The following is a 16,245-nucleotide window of genomic DNA, read 5'->3' as shown; positions in this document are numbered from 1 at the left end:
GCCCTGCTCCAGCCATCACTCCCCCAGGGGCCCATGGGGGCTGGGCCAGGGTCGCCCCCATCCCCCCATCCCACTTCCCTGGACCCCTGAGCCATCCCGGGGCTGAGGGGGAGACAGCCTGGCACTAGCGCCTTGCCATGTGACCCAGACCTGCCCTGGGCCTCAGTCTGCCCATCTGTGAGAGGAGCTATCCGAGGGCCCTTCCTCTCAGGGGCTCCAGGTGCCCCTGTGACGTGTCTCTGACTGGGTGATGCGGGATGATCCCTCCACACAGGCCCTTCTGAGCAGGACCATGTCCCTGCCACTGTCCCCACACCCTCTGAGCCACCTGAAGGGGAACAGTGCTACCGAGCTCCTGCCTGCGCCTGGCTGGGGGGTCTAGGGCAGGAGGCCTTCCTGAATACGGAAGTCCAGGCAGGGCTGGGAGAAGGCCACTCACATGTAGGATGCATCTGATCCGTGTCTGCTTCCTGCAGGAGGAGGCGGAATTAGGCCCACGCTCCTGGAGGTGGCCCCCACTGCAGCCCCAACCCCCGGAGCCCACCTACCTTTGCTGAAGTTCAGGTACCTTGGTGATGCAGAATCTGGAAGGAAGGCCAAGGGTTTCTTACCTTCACACCTTTGCACCTGCTCGTTCCCCTCCCCCACTAGGCCAATCCCCTCAGGCCGCCCAGCCTGGCGTATATGTCTCCTGCAAAGGCCTCCCTGTCAGGCCTGGCTCCCCTGCCTCCCCTCCCCCACGCCTCCCCTGCACGTCTGCACAGTACCTGTCCCACCAGGTAGTCACCTGTCTCAGTCCCACCTCACCCCTGCCCCACACCTGTGTATGCGGCTCACTCACCCTCGAGGCTGGGGGAGAACTGCAGCAGCTTATCCTTCCTGCAAGGGAGGGGTGCAGTGAGGCAAGGACTGGGGGAGGGGCTGAGGAGGAGCCACGGGGGCTGGAGGTGGGAGGGGGATGGCTCTAGGGCAGCCATTCTCAACCTGTGGGCCGAGACCCCTCTGGCGGTCGAACGACCCTTTCACAGGGGTCGCCTAAGACCATCCTGCATATCAGATATTTACATTACGATTCATAACAGTAGCAACATTACAGCTATGAAGTAGCAACGAAAATAATTTTATGGTTGGGTCACAACTTGAGGAACTGTATTTAAAGGGCCAGAAGGTTGAGAACCACTGCTCTAGGGTTTTGGGGGATTTGAAGGCCATAGCCCTCCAGCCTCCTGGATGGAGGGGGGCCCTTCTCTATCAGGCACTGTAACTCTGAGGTCTGAGGAGGAAGTAAGGTCTTGGCCTGGGCTCAGCCAGGTGGGGACCCCAGCGTCCTCCTCATCACTTCCTGTCGGGGCTGTGACCCCTCTGGGTCCAGGCCAAGGGGCTCATTCCTACCTTGTTGGTGCCAGGTCAGAGGCTGTGTCCATCAGGGGCCTGGCCACTGCAAAGGACGAGGGGGTGTTAGCTGGACCCCAATGTCAGCTTGCCAGTGTAGGTCCCTCACCCCTTCACCCTACCAGATCGGGCATGGCCACCCCTTCAGGACGAAGGGAGTTTGATATGTCCCCCCTCCCCCAACCCTGAATCCAGCCCCTGGACCCTTCTGTTTGGGACTCACAGGAATAGGTCCCGGTCACTGCAAAGTTCTGTTGATTCTCTTGCCTGGAAACACATGGGACTGTTTTGAGCTAGGGCCTGGCCTCCCACAGCCCAAGGGACAGAGAGACAGGAGAGATGGACAGAGGGGGACAAGGAACAGAGAGGAGGCACATAGTAGGGCAAGAGTGAGGAGAAGGAGCTGCCTGCCACCCCTCCAGGTCTCAGAGCCAGAGCCCTGCCCACTGGGTGCCCACCCTTTTCACATGGCCCTGGCCTAGAGTCAGTTGCCCAAAAGACCCATTTCTCAACATGGGGTACCCAGGAACCCCCAGAGATGGCCAGGAGGGTCTGTATGAAGGCATCTAGTCATTGTCTAGGTTCCCTTCTTCCTCTGAAGCACAACCCTGACTTTTGTGTAGCCAGCAGCAGGCCCACCTAAAAGACTTTATATCACGGCCTCCCTTGCACCTACTTGTGGCCACGTGATAAAGCTCTGGTCAGTGAAATGCAAGCCAAGGTTGTTGGGAGTTCCAGGAAAGCTCCTTAAAGGACTCACTGACAACTGGGCACAGCCTTTTTGTCCTTCTCCTTCATTCTTACTACGACCTGGAATGCAGAGATACGGGCTGGAGCCCTCGCTGCCATTTTGGACCATGAAGTGCCTTTGAGAATGGAAGCCACCACGAAGGATGGTGAACAGATCAGCTAATCATTAAAGCATTTTGGCGTCTCCCCTGGATTAATATGGGTGCCTGGCCCAGGCTTCTAGGAGCTCCTGGAGTGCTGGGGGCTGGGGTGACGTGATTTAGGGAGGATGCTCTGTCTAAATCCACAGGAGAGAACCAGGCATGGCTTCCCGGAGGAAGTGATGCAGGAGCTGGGCCTGGCACACATAGGCTGGCAGGACTGAACCCCAGTGAGGTGGGGAAACCCAAGCTCTCCTCCCACCATTTCCCCACCCCGACATGAGGAGCTTTCGTCTACAGTCTAAGATCAGTTAGGGGCCTTGAGTGGGCAGGGGCTGCGGGGTAGGGGGAGCGGAGAGGGGAGATTCTGAGGAGGCCTGCCTGGGGGCAGGAGCGTAGGGGCGCCAGGGAGCCCAGCCCACTCCTGGTGGAGGCTGTGGGCTAGCGATCTAGACAGCCAAGTGGCCAAAGATGCCTGGTCCTGCCCCCGGGGTGGGCCTGGCTGGATGGGGAAATTCTATTTTCAAATCTCGTTGTGGTTTTTCAGTTGCAAAAGGAAATGAGAAAAGGCGTGTGTGCCCATCTGTGCGTGAGTAGCTACCCGAGTGTGCATACAGTGCCGCATGTGTGAGAAGTGCACGCCTGAGCAAGTGTGCAGGGAGCGTGTGGGTGTGCGTGGGCATTCACACACAGGCCCTCCATCAAGTCACCCGCCTGCTCAATGTCAGGATGCCAATGGCCGCTGCCCCCTGCCTGGGGCTGTCTGAGGGTGGCCCCCTGGTTTGCAAGGTCTGGCACAGCTGACCCTCCCAACACTCACAGCGCGGCCCACTTGCCCTCAAAGTGCCTGGAGCTCCATCTCCCAGCCCCACCACTCCACTGGGCTCACTGACCCCATTGCATCTTTGCCCCACCTCCCTCCTTCCTGCTGCACAGGAGCCCCTGCTTCCAGCACTTCTGTGGCCCCCTTGGTCCTTAGAACGAAGACCAAGGCCTCTCCCACAGTCAAGGCCTCATCCAGCTCATCTCCCCCGAGACACACGGTACCTGCCACCTCATCCCTGTAAGACAGTGTCCACCCGGTCCTATGTCAGCGACTGCCCACACTGTTCTCTCTCCCTCTAGAATATCCCCTTTGGCCTCTTTTTCTCTTAAAATCTTTCCCACCTCCTCTATCAGGCCTTCCTTAATCCCCCCAGACACATGCCCACATCCTCCCTGGCTCCTTTAGCATTTTCCAAGGAAGACTCAGACACAGCTCACATTTTGCTCTGTGCCCAGTGTCTGCCCCACACCCCCAGCCCCTCATGGCACCAAGAGGCCGAATTCCTCTCTGGACACCCACCCCCACCCACACAGCAGGCTGCCCCGGGCTGGGTTCACAGGGAGGATCTCTGCAGATGCTCTTGGGCCAGCGGGGACGTGGCAGCCCCTCCTCCTGAGGCCCTTGCTGACTGGGCTGGGGCAGGGCCTGGGCAGCCCTGGGTGCCCCCTCTCCTTCCCTGACTGCTCGGGACCCCCCGGAGCCCAGCCTGGAGGAGGTGTGAGGAAAGGGGTGAGGCACAGTATGCCGGATGCCTGAGGGGGTGCCCGCACCCCAGGCGCACAGTCACTGGGCCGGGGACACGGAGGCACTCACAGGTTCCTCTGCTCATAAATTTTCTCCGGTCGCTTCGCACCTGCAAAAACGGGACCAGATTAGCAAGCGTCCAGAGCCAGGGTGGAACTGACACCCAAGGCCCCCCATCCTGCCTGCCTGTGCCCTGTCCTAGGACAGGACACGGGGGCCTGCCGATCACTGAGGGCCACCGGACATGGACGTGGTGTCTCTCACTACTTACTTAGGAGAGCGGAGTGTAGAGAAGGTGGACACCCCAGGCAGCCAGCCCAGCCTTTCCTCCCTTGTCCAGAGCAAACCCCGCCCCAGACATACCCCTTGACCCAGCAAACCCAAAGCCCCCCAGTGAACCAGACTGATGGTGTTCAGGTGCAGTTTGGGGCCAGCCCTCGGGGGAGTCACCCCCATCTTGTGAGGCTTATCTGACTGCCCCTCCCAAACACAGCCAGGCCTGGCCTGTGAGAGTTGCTGGGTATACTGTCCTCTCCTCCATTGCGCCCATGAGCTCCCCTTCCCAGCCCCTCCCCGTCATACTCCAACCCCTCCCCGTCATAATCCCGCCTTTACCTGAGCGGGAGCAGCGTACACACAGGCTGGCCACCGCCCCCAGCAGCAGCAGGAAGGCCACCCCGGGCCACAGCAGCTCCGTCTCTGCACTCATGTCGGCTCCTGTGCACTTTTCCTGCAACGCTACCACGTGAACCAGGGTGGGAGGGCTAGGGGGCTACCCCTTCGGAACCCGCCCAGCCCCACACTCTCAGGCTTCTCACCCCCACTGGCCCTGACAGCCTCACAGCTGAGTCTAGGACAGGGGTGGGCAAACTTTTTGACTCGAGGGCCACAATGGGTTCTTAAACTGGACCGGAGGGCCGGAACAAAAGCATGGATGGAGTGTTTGTGTGAACTAATATAAATTCAAAGTAAACATCATTACATAAAAGGGTACGATCTTTTTTTTTTTTAGTTTTATTCATTTCAAACGGGCCGGATCCGGCCCGCGGGCCGTAGTTTGCCCACGGCTGGTCTAGGCTGTGGAGCACCCTTTCCACCCTGCTGGAGGGCCAGGGCAGGACCAGACCGATTCCTCCGTCTGACCCCAGACCTGTACTCGTGACCCCCCAAGGCCAGCATCAACACGTGGTAAATGCTGGAAGGTTCTGGGGACCCACCAGGCAGCACCATGTGCGTGTCCACACTCCTGCATACACCCTCGCTTAATCCACACAATTGCCCTTTGAGGGAGGGGCTTGCTCCATTTCACAGATAAAGAAGCGGAGGCCGGACATCTCCCAATTGCTAAGTCAGTGGTTCTCAACCTGTGGGTCACGACCCCTTTGGCGGTCGAACGACCCTTTCACAGGGGCCGCCTAAGACCATCCTGCATATCAGATATTTACATTACGATTCATAACAGTAGCAACATTACAGTTATGAAGTAGCAACGAAAATAATTTTATGGTTGGGTCACAACATGAGGAACTGTATTTAAAGGGCCAGAAGGTTGAGAACCACTGTGCTAAGTGGAAAGACAGGATTCAGGTTCCAGTATCCAGACCCTAACTCTGGCTTTGCCACTGCATCCCCTCCCTCCTATAAGTCCAGCTTTATTCCCCAAGCGTGGAGTCTGTGGACCCTTCTGCATGGGACCTCCCAGAAGCCCTCACCCAACCTTGGGCGCTTCTCCACCCCATCCATGGCCTCCCGGAGGAGCTGGGGGCAGGATTTCCATTCATTAAAAATCCGTGCACCCAGATTCCTCCTGCCCTGGGAGCTGGGAGGAGGGAGATCAGGGAAGGCTTCTTGGAGGAGGTGGGCTTACGAGCTTGCGAGAAATGAGCTCAGAGGGACCTGGTGTATGGCCCATGGTGGCTAATGGTGGGATGTGGGGCTGGAGGAGAGAGGCTACAGGGCAAGGAGGCCCTGAATCCCTGCCTGCTGGCTGCTGTCTTAGTGGCTGGTCCCAGCCACAGCCTCAGGGCCACACTCTGATTGTCTGGTCTTGGTGATCAAATCTGCACACCAGGGTCTGGTGAAGGCAAGTTCAGCCCCCTTGAGGGGGTTTCCAAGGAGAATCATTGAAACTATCAAGAGACTCAGCCACCTCGAAATAGCCGGGACACAGCTGAGGGCAGCAGGGGCTGTCTGAGGGGCCGGTGCCCCAGGTGCGCGGAGCCTCCACACTGAGCACCCACTCTGTGCACACCTGTGCCTCCTGCATCTGGCACCTGGGAGGAGGGCTTCCCCCTCTTTACAGCTGGGGAGGGTGAGGCTTAGGGAGAAGATGGGCCCACCTCCTGCTTCGGGCTCCCGGGAGGCCTGTGTGCCCCCGGCTGTCCCCTCACTTCTTGGAGCTCCCGAATCTGGGGCAAAGCCAACAAGACAGCTCCACGCAGTGCGGAGCCTCATCAGGGGCCGTCCCAGAGAAGCCACCTCTCCTTCCCCAGACGTGGTTTTGAGTGAGTCAGTGGGAACACGGGAATTCCCAAATCTTGCCACAGAGCAGCCTCCAGGTGGGGAGAAGGACTGGCCCTGTCACACCCGATGCTGTTTGAGGGGATCCGCTCCCCTCCTCTCAGGGGCTGGGCACTGCCCTCCTGGTCTGCACAGCTTGCCCTGCCTCCTGAGGGGCTGTTGGAAGTTGGGAACACCTGCCTTAGAGGGAGGACGCCTGGGGTCAACTCCTGTCTGTGCCTCAGCATCTCTTGGCCTCAGTTTTCTCATCTGTAAAATGGGAGTCAATCACATCCAGCCAGGCTCACGGCTGGGGCTCCCTTAAGAGAAAGGCACGGAGGGTCTTATTTCTGGCCGGCTAGTTTGGACAGCTCTCTCAGGCTCCGGATCCTCGATAACGTTGTCCTTTGGTTAGCAGGGTGTCTCTTTCTGTCCCGAAAGGAGACGTGGGCACAGACACATGGCTGGGTCGCACACATGCCCCCTGCGAGAGCTGGGACATGAGTCCACCACCGGCCACCCCCAGGGGCTGTTTAAGACTCCAGACGTGAGCCGGCACTTGGAGCCCTGGGACATGACCTGCTGACCTCTGCGGAAGGGTGGCCTCCACCCCAGAGGACCCTGACTATCGGAGAGCCCTTTTGCTTCCGGAGGTGAAGCACCCTCAGGGGTGGCCCTGGTCCATCTCCGCCCCCTGGCACTGGGGGAGGCTGGGGAGGAGAATGCGAATTCTGCCAGGATCAAAAATTGAATCCCAGTGTCACGGGCCTTTGGTTGCCCCTTTGTTAAGTGGGGGAAGAATGACACTCTTCCTGGGTTTGTCACATGAGACCTGGCATCGAGATGAGGCATGGAAGGTGCTGGGGCAGGTGGGGCACAGCTGGCCGGGACTGTCATGACTGGCCATCACCCGGCTCCCGGGGCAGGAGCAGCAGCCGCCTGGTGGGGCCAGAGCTGCCTTTGGGTCTGGGAGAAGGTCTCCAGAGCCTTCTCTGACTGCTCCCCACACAGGCAGGCCCGAGCCTCCCTCCCCTGCCTCACGTGGGCCTTGTGCTAGGACCTGAGAGGGGCTGGGAGGGGAAGAGAGCACGGCTCTTGCCCCAGCCCCTCACCCACAGCATCACTCAGAGACACCAGGCGCAGAGGGGAGCACTCTGTCCAGGCTCACACAGCTGGCCGGTCACGGCAGCAGGACCAAAGCCCGGGGCACACTGCCTGTGAAGGCCACGCTCCTTTGCCTTTTTCTTATATTTTTAAGAATCATGAAATACATTTTTAAAATAGACTAATTTGAGTAAAACTCCTATGCCCTCTCTCGTCACTTCCCACCCATGTTCCGAGAGCAGATGGGGCGGGGAGGGAGGAGGGAGAGCGGCTGGGCCCCCGGAGAGGCCCCAAGAAGCCACGCAGGGCTGGGTGGGGTAGGAGGGCGGCTGTTACAGGCCGTGGCTCTGCAGGCCAAAATAGCACAAAGGGAAGTGGGCAGTTTTCATATGAACAAGGTTTGCGACAAGCTGTGTGGGAAAGCCCTCAGTGCTGCGCGGGGTGGGCCTCGGTGTCTGAGCCTCCCGCCAGAGAGGCCCTGGGAGATGATCCTGCCCATTCCCCGGCACCTGTCATGCTGTCGATGGGGGGACTGAGGCCCACCAGGGCTGCAGGGCAGGCTGGGGGTGGAGAGAGAGGCCCCGGTCTCAGCCCCCAAAAGGCTTTAGCCACTGGGCTCTGCTCTGGGGTCTGTTTCGTTTTCCCCAATAACTTGGCCTTCAGATGAGGCCGTCCCAGGGGCTTCTAACAGAGGCTCTCAGTGCTCAGGTGACTGGTGCAGGGCCTGGGCAGCCCTTGTCCCAGGGCAGGAGTGGAGGGTGGCGAAGGCCAGGGCCACCTGTTGAGAGAGTTGGGCGCAGGGAGCTCTCCAGGGCTTACATCTCAGACCCCAGCAGGGAGCTGGCCGGCCGGGCTGGGGACTGGGGGGGACGGCAGGGACAGATGCCTCCGTCCGGCCTGGGGCAGGACCTAGGCACGCTTGCCGTAGAGTCTCACCATTCTCCCGTGCGTAGCCCCGTGTCTGAGACATCAGTTCCATTTTACAGATGAAGAAACCTAAGCTCATGGGCATGGACCGGGGGCCACTGTTCTGGCCCCTCACAGTCTCTGGAAGTGAGGGGCCCACCCTGGAGGCCTCCTAGGACTGCAGACCGGGCTGGGGAAGGTGAGGGCAGGGAAGTGGCTGAAGGCCCAGAACCAGGCTGCCTCTCTGAGTGCCGCAGGGTCCAGGGGGAGGGCTCCCTAGTCAGGGGCACCAGGGCAGGAGTGGGGCCAAAGGAAGGGGTGTCAGGCGTCCCGACATCTTCCCACTTCACCCAGCAGGCCGCCAAGTGCTCAGGGGCGGCCACTCCAACCCCCACGGGGTGTCGGAGGTCGGGGCAGCCTCAGGACCCCTGCCCTCAGGGCTGGGCTCCAGGTGCTCCGGGAAAGGCTTACCTGAGAGCTGGGGGCTCTTCACTGCGGCCACCTCATCTTGAGCCCACACACCTGCAGGAGCTGACGCCAACACCACAGATACTTGTGGGCAGCAAGCAAGGCGGCAGGCTTCCTGTCAGCCACTGAATCATCCCTCACACATCCGCTGCCCTGCCGGACAGGCTCTGGTGTGAACAGAGAGACACATGCGAGAGAGAGAGAGAGAGAGAGAGAGAGAGAGAGAGAGAGAGAGAGAGAAGAAAGCTATGGACACACACGCTAAGCACACACGTGTAAACACAAGTCACACAGAGAGTAAGATACGCAGAGGGGCAGGGAGGAAGAATGAAATGGAAGGGCACACACGGACACACACAGGCAGCGACAGTAGGAAGACGTGGAGAAGCACACGCTAAAGAACACAAATGCACACTAACACCAAAAACACGCGCACACAAACTCAGAGACAGAATCGCGGAGAGAGAGAGACAGAGAAGAAGATCAACAGGCAGGAAGAGAATGAGGAAGAGAGGTACACGCACTACATACAGAGACACAGAGAGGGACAGAGAGAGACAGGCGGGGGCTGAGCGCGCGATCAACCAAGAGTCTCAGACCCAGAGGGAGAGGGAGACACAGGAAGACAGAGCGCCAGAGAGAGAGACCGATTGTCAGAGGTGCAGAGCGAGAGCCAGAGCCAGATGCTCAGGGAGCAAGAGTCCAAAAAAGAGGTGTGCAGTACACACACACACACACTCACACACACTCAGACACGCACACACACTCTCAGACACACACTCAGACGCACACACACACTCAGACACACACACACACACTCACACACACTCAGACACGCACACACACTCTCAGACACACACTCAGACGCACACACACACTCAGACACACACACACACACTCACACACACTCAGACACGCACACACACTCTCAGACACACACTCAGACGCACACACACACTCAGACACACACACACACACTCACACACACTCAGACACGCACACACACTCTCAGACACACACTCAGACGCACACACACACTCAGACACACACACACACACTCACACACACTCAGACACGCACACACACTCTCAGACACACACTCAGACGCACACACACACTCAGACACACACACACACACTCACACACACTCAGACACGCACACACACACACACACACACACACTCTCAGACACACACACTCAGACACACACACTCAGACACACACACACTCAGACACACACACACACACACACACACACACACACACAACATGAGACATGGGTGGAAAGAGAAGACAGAACAAACGGCTGGAGACAAGGCAGCTGACAGAGGAACAGACAGCCACAGGCATTAGAGGGAGCAGGAGAGGCAGCCACGCGGAAGGACAGGAGGACAATCCCGGCTTCTCCTGTCCTGGGAGCCACATCTCATCACCCCGGTTTTGCAGAGGAGGCAGGGAGAGAGCAGAGCAGGGTGAGAGCAATGGCAGTGTGACCACAGCCCCACAGCTGCTGCCCAGCGCCCCACTTTGCTCCGCTGTGGAAGGGGTGAGGGGAGGTCTGGAAGGCTCACTGGGAGAGATTGGCTCCAGTGTTCATGGTGCAGGTCATTAGTAACTTGCCCAAAGCCATGGAACGATTAGTGGCACCCCAACTGCCAGAGGTCACAGGGAAGCCCCCGAGGGTCCCCAGCACCCCATCAGTCTGGCACTTCAGAGCCTGGTGTCCCCAGCTCTAGGCCGGGACTGGGTATCTCTTGTAGCCCTAGCAGGGGTGGCCAAGACCTCCTGCAGTCCAGGTCCAGCCAAGGCTGGCAAGGGGCCAAGTGCAGACAAGGCTCAGCCAGAACCGAAACAGAAACTGAGGGCTGGGCCCGCTGCTGCCACCCCGTGGGAGAGAAGGGGGGTGCACAGACTAGAGTTCATTTTGGGAGACACCCTACGCCCTCACTGCCAGGAGCTTGTCCCCATCCCTGTATGTCAGTGGTTCTCAACCTTCCTAATGCCGCGACCCTTTAATACAGTTCCTCATGTTGTGGTGACCCCCAACCATAAAATTATTTTTGTTGCTACTTCATAACTGCAATTTTGCTACTGTTATGAATCATAATGTAAATATCTGATATACAGGATGTATTTTCATTGTTACAAATTGAACATAATTAAAGCACAGTGATTAATCACAAAAACAATATGTAATTATATATGTGTCTTCCGATGGTCTTAGGCAACCCCTGTGAAAGGGTCGTTCGACCCCCAAAGGGGTCGCTACCCACAGGTTGAGAACCGCTGATGTACGTGGTGGGACTAGGACTGAAACTAACCTCATCTGACTCCCAAACCTGTGCCAGTGCAATCACTACCACCACATGCCCTTATTTCATGAGGGTGTTGGCTACATTTAAAAAATATATTTTTTTATTGATTTCAGAGAGGAAGGGAGAGGGAGAGAAATAGAAACATCAGTGATGAGAATCATTGATCGACTGCCTCCTGCACACCCCCGACTGGGGACCGAGCCCACAACCGGGACATGTGCCCTGACCAGGAATCGAACTGTGACCTCCTGGTTCATAGGTCGATGCTCAACCACTGGGCGATGCCAGCTGGGCTACATTTAATCTCCATGGTCACTTTTGCTGGCTGAATGTTTCTTACACAGGTGAGAACACGTTGCCTCAGAGACTAACTGGATTTGAATCCAGACCCCTAAAGTGTCCAGAGCCCATTATCTTTCCACCACCTGAGCGCAGGGACATCAGTGGGTGAAAGCCAGCAGCTCTCCTCCCTGGCCCCTCCTCACACAAGTGGGTAAACCTGATAGGCTTCCATCTATCCCTGGACCACATGCCTCCCCGGGGTTTCCTGCCTGCAGAGATGATCAGAAGCTCCAACACATCCAATGGGAACAGAGTTCTGTTTTACATTCCCGACTTCTGTCTCGGCTTGGGCCTTAGTAATGGCAGGTCCTGGAGAAGTAACCTCTGACCACTGACAAAATCTCCAGGTCCAACCAATGTGACCAGGAGCTCTATTGGACCCTCTCTGAGCCCATCTTCCAGCATAAAAACGGGCCTGTCAACCCAAAGACCCTTTTTGGACCTGAGTGGGAGGATCTTGCCCCCTTTCTAGGCGCTTGTCAAATTTCTCCAAGTTCTATTATATTTATAAACCATTCACTTGTGAATTAGAAAATAAGCTTTAAAAAACTAGACAATTCATGCCCAGTTGTATAAATTCTAGTGCACTTTGTTTTGTTTTTTACAGTTCGATGGGCTTTGGTATATTGCATTATCTATAATAATAAAAGCATAATATGCTAATTAGACCAGACGACCTTCTGGACAAAGCCGGGGCTGCGAGGGAAGCCCGGGTCCCAGGTGCCAGAGGGAAGCCAGTGCCAGCAGCCGGGGGAAGGAAGGCCTACTCTTGCATGAATTTCGTGCATCGGGCCTCTAGTATATAACATAAAATTTACCATTTTAACTGTGCGAGTCAGTGGCATTAATTATACTCAAAATATTGTACAACCATAACTATTTCCGAAACTTTTTCATCACTCCAAACAGGGCTGTTTAGCTTTCCAGTTCACAGCTGATTCAGTTGCGTGCACACTTGTTATAGAAGCAAAATGCCTAGGTATTAACGCAACAGCTCTAAGGACTCTAAACAGTCTAAGGATGAGAATATCCTGGGTTCACACATATCCCAAAAGTTAATGGGAAGCTATGGATTTTCGTCAGAAAAAATGTACCTTAAGAAGTACATACAACATTCTAGAAGGCCCTGGAGCCCACCATGAAGTTGTCTTGCCACCCCCAACTCCCAAGGTACAAATGAGCATTACTCCCACCCCCGATCCTGTCATTTATGACATTTCTCTCTGATAATTAACTCACTACCCAATGGGACCTAGAACATTCCATTCTTCTGCCTCACCCTACCTAAATACCTTTTATACAAACTGGTTTTGTCATGTTATTTCAAAAGTTCATCTTACATGTAAGTGTCATCTGTCTGTAAGCATTTGGGACAAACTTTGTTACCATGACCGTGGCTCATCCACGTTGCTGTGCGTGGCTACCATTCATTCCTTTAAGGAGACTTCTGTACAACATTCCATTATCTAAATAGAGGTTTTGCCGCTATGAATGTTCTCTTGGATATATACCTGGAGGGGAACCACTGGGTATGGAGTATGGGAACATTTAATGTTCAAGTTCATTCCCAAAGCGGCTACACCCGTTTATACTCATCTGTAAGGGAGAAGAGACCCACAAACTCTCCAGCGACTGGTTTATCAGGCTTCCTGACTTGCCATTTAAATGGGTGTAAAATAGTATTTTATTTCTTTAGTCTTGATTTACAATTCCTTGATTGCAAATGAGTTGAACATCATTTGGGGGCCATTATTTCCTCTTCTGTGAAATAAATGATCATATCTTGCTTAGTTTCCTATTGGGTTGCCTTTTACCAATTTGCTGGAATTCTTCATGTCCTTCATCATTTTAGTTACATACCTTTTCCTTTTTTGTTTTGATAAAGTACTTTAAAAAAATCTAATGAGTATATTCTTTTTAAAAAAATATTTTTATTGATTTTGGAGAGGGAAAGAAACATTGATGAGAATCATTGATCAGCTGCCTCCTGCATGTCCCCTACTGAGAATCGAGCCTGCCACCTGGGCATGTGACCTTGAACAGAATTGAACCCGGGACCCTCCAGTCTGCAGGCCCATGCTCTATCCACTGAGCAAAACTGGCTAGGACCTAATGAATACATTTTTAATTTCAAGAGTATAATGTATGTGAAAAAGAATTCTACCAATTCCAAGGAATCTTGGTGCTATTTACAGAAAGTCTGGGCTATTTAAAAAGCTTCTCTGGCCCAGCCAGCATGGCTGTGGTTGAGCATCAACCTATGAATCAGGAGGTTGCAGTTCAATTCCGGGTCAGAGCACATGCCCAGTTGTGGGCTCCATCCCCAGTGGGGGTCATGCAGGAGGTAGCCAGTCAATGATTCTCTCATCATTGATATTCCTATTTCTCTTTCCCCCTCCTTTCTTTTCTGAAATCAATAAAAATGTATTTTAAAAATTGATGGTGCTATTACAATTCAAGTTATTAAAAAAAAAAGCTTCTCTGATTCCCTCCCTCCTAATCCTGTTTAGGATAAGCTTCTCGGCCAGTAATGATTTTTGTTTATTAATCCTCACCCAAGGATGTTTTTTCCATTGATTTTGAGAGAAAGTAGAAGGGAGGGGGATAGGAACGTTGATGTGAGAAACATCGACTGGTTCCCTCCCACATGAGCCCCGACCGTGCCAGGGATCGAGCCTGCATGCCCTTGACTAGAATTGAACCCGAGAGCCTTCAGTCCACAGGCCAATGCTCTAACCACTGAGCAACCGGCTAGGCCTAGGCCAGTAACGATTTTAACATTTACCTTGTCCCCTGCAATGAACAGAACAGGTATAAGAAACAAATCCTCTCTAGTGTCCAAAATGAATACCAAAGAGCCTGCTGCTGTGAAATAGTTTGCTTTATTTGTATATTTACTATTTTACAGTTAGAGGGTGGTTACAGGTGGGGGAGAGATTAGTAGGTTACAATTAAGTACATAGTCATCATTTTGATTCATTTTCATGACAAAAAACTTGCAAAAAGACTTTAAGATACCAGGTATACTTATAAGCCTGTTAACCTCACACTAATGAGAAAGTAACTCATCTCAATGATGTAAAACATTGGCCAAGAAAATATGAAAAATAGAGCAAAGCTCCTCACCAAAAAAGGCCATACATGGCCAGACCCAGGCCAGCCACTCTTACGCATGAGGAGCCCGGGCAATAGCCACCTGCGACACACAGCATGGACCGCTGTCCTGTACTAAAGCCCCTTTAGAAAGTCTGAGATGTGGCATCCTGTCCTTCTCTCCTCCCCATTTCCCTGAAAGAGCACTGGTGAGAAGTCCTCCTGGGCAGACAGCAAGCAGCTCAACAGAAAATGGGCTGCCCACCCCATGCTCCACCAGATCAAGCACCATGGACTACACTGGGCCCTGTCCGGTCCTACTGCAGCTGACAGTCCAGCGTGAACCTTGTCAGTGGCAGTGACTCTGCATGACCTCAACAGCCAATGGAATTTGAAGACTGAGGGGAAAGAACAAAAGTGTACTTAAAGTACAACTTGTGAAAAGAGCAGATTATAAGGCTGTTTAAAAACCAGTCTCCTCACACTGCAAAGAAATGCTGTTTCCATGCCCGGCCAGCATGGCTCAGTGGTTGAGCGTCAACCTATGAACCAGGAAGTCATGGTTTGATTCCTGGTCAGGTCACATGCCCAGGCTCGGTCCCGTGTGGGGTGTGCAAGAGGTCGTCGATGAATGATTCTCCCTCATCATTGATGTTTCTCTCTCCCCCTCTCTCTGAAATAAATAAAAAAATAAAATAAAAAATAAATGCTGTTTCTACTGAGTCTCAAGCCAGAGTGGCTTTACAAATTGACATTAATTAGCTCTTTTGGTTCTAGACTTAATCTCTACCAAGTAATCTCCTTCACTGAGAAAACCAGGCTATTCCTTAAAAATCACAAACTGAAAGTGGACAGTAGATAAAATTGCAACACCTCCCTCCTTTCCCCAAATGTCCACTTCCAACTTCTTCCTTCTTTACGCCTCCTGCTCCCTAAGCCCTCCCTGAAGAAGTAAGACATGTGAGTCATGAAAGGAAACCCAGGCTTCTGGAGCCTGCTGTGACCACAATTCCTTTCCCAGGACCTGGAGAAGCAATCTGGCCGCTGGAAGGCAGCTATGCTCACCACTAAACCACCAACGCTGTGCCAAACAGGCCTCCGACAAAATGTAAGAACATTCATAGAAACTGAAACCTATGAATAATAAAGGGACTCCCACTTGTAATTTCATTAAATTTTGTTTCTCTGAAGCCAGCTCAATAGCACAGAGAAAGCAGGCATCACCTGTCTTAAACCTATCTCTGGAATATTCACATAGTAGGTGCAAATATTTATGAAACTGAGCCTATTTATATAGGTGCTTCTTTGGGGAAAGATGTACCCTTCTCTCTTCAGTTAACTTACGGAGGGGAGGCAGATACTAAAATGCTTTCTGTAGTATTTAATATTACAGAACTATTACATACCGCGGAGGTGCTTATGAGAAGCAACCGCTGTCAAGTTATAGCAATAGATGGGGGGAGGCAGGAAGACAGCTGCACAGGAGTTTCATTTCAACTATAAAGAAACCTCTGGCCCTGGCCAGTGTGGCTCAGTTGGTTGTGTTCTGTGCACCGAAGGGTCGCCGGTTTGATTCCCAGCCAGGGCACATACCCGGGTTGTGGGTTTGATCTCCGGTAGGGGTGTACCCCAAGAACAAAAAATTTTTAAAAACCTCTGAATTCCT

General features: G+C 54.0%; 1 protein-coding gene across 5 annotated transcripts in view; it reads right to left on the bottom strand.

Annotated features, from left to right (window-relative positions):
- The window catches only part of LAT2 (linker for activation of T cells family, member 2), a 15,038-nt gene extending 5,722 nt beyond the window's left edge, over positions 1-9,316 (bottom strand). For 4 of the 5 annotated variants that reach the window (XM_014548508.1, XM_014548506.1, XM_014548507.1 and 1 more), the window contains exons 1-8: positions 8,833-9,316; positions 4,468-4,582; positions 3,922-3,961; positions 1,616-1,659; positions 1,393-1,438; positions 842-879; positions 549-584; positions 440-470 (exon numbers count right to left, since the gene is read on the bottom strand). In XM_014548508.1, coding sequence (XP_014403994.1) covers positions 440-470; positions 549-584; positions 842-879; positions 1,393-1,438; positions 1,616-1,659; positions 3,922-3,961; positions 4,468-4,561 — 329 coding nt within the window. In that variant the 5' untranslated portion in view covers positions 4,562-4,582; positions 8,833-9,316. Of the gene's footprint in view, positions 1-439; positions 471-548; positions 585-841; positions 880-1,392; positions 1,439-1,615; positions 1,660-3,921; positions 3,962-4,467; positions 4,591-8,832 lie in introns of all 5 variants that reach the window. The other variant, XM_014548509.1, reaches the window with a different exon arrangement.
- Between the last annotated feature and the right edge of the window lie 6,929 nt (positions 9,317-16,245).

This window comes from Myotis brandtii, unplaced genomic scaffold, assembly GCF_000412655.1.
Source record: "Myotis brandtii unplaced genomic scaffold, ASM41265v1 scaffold510, whole genome shotgun sequence".
NCBI classification, from domain to species: Eukaryota; Metazoa; Chordata; class Mammalia; order Chiroptera; family Vespertilionidae; genus Myotis; species Myotis brandtii.
Note: the sequence above shows the minus strand (reverse complement) of the source record. Positions and strands in the feature narration are given on the sequence as shown.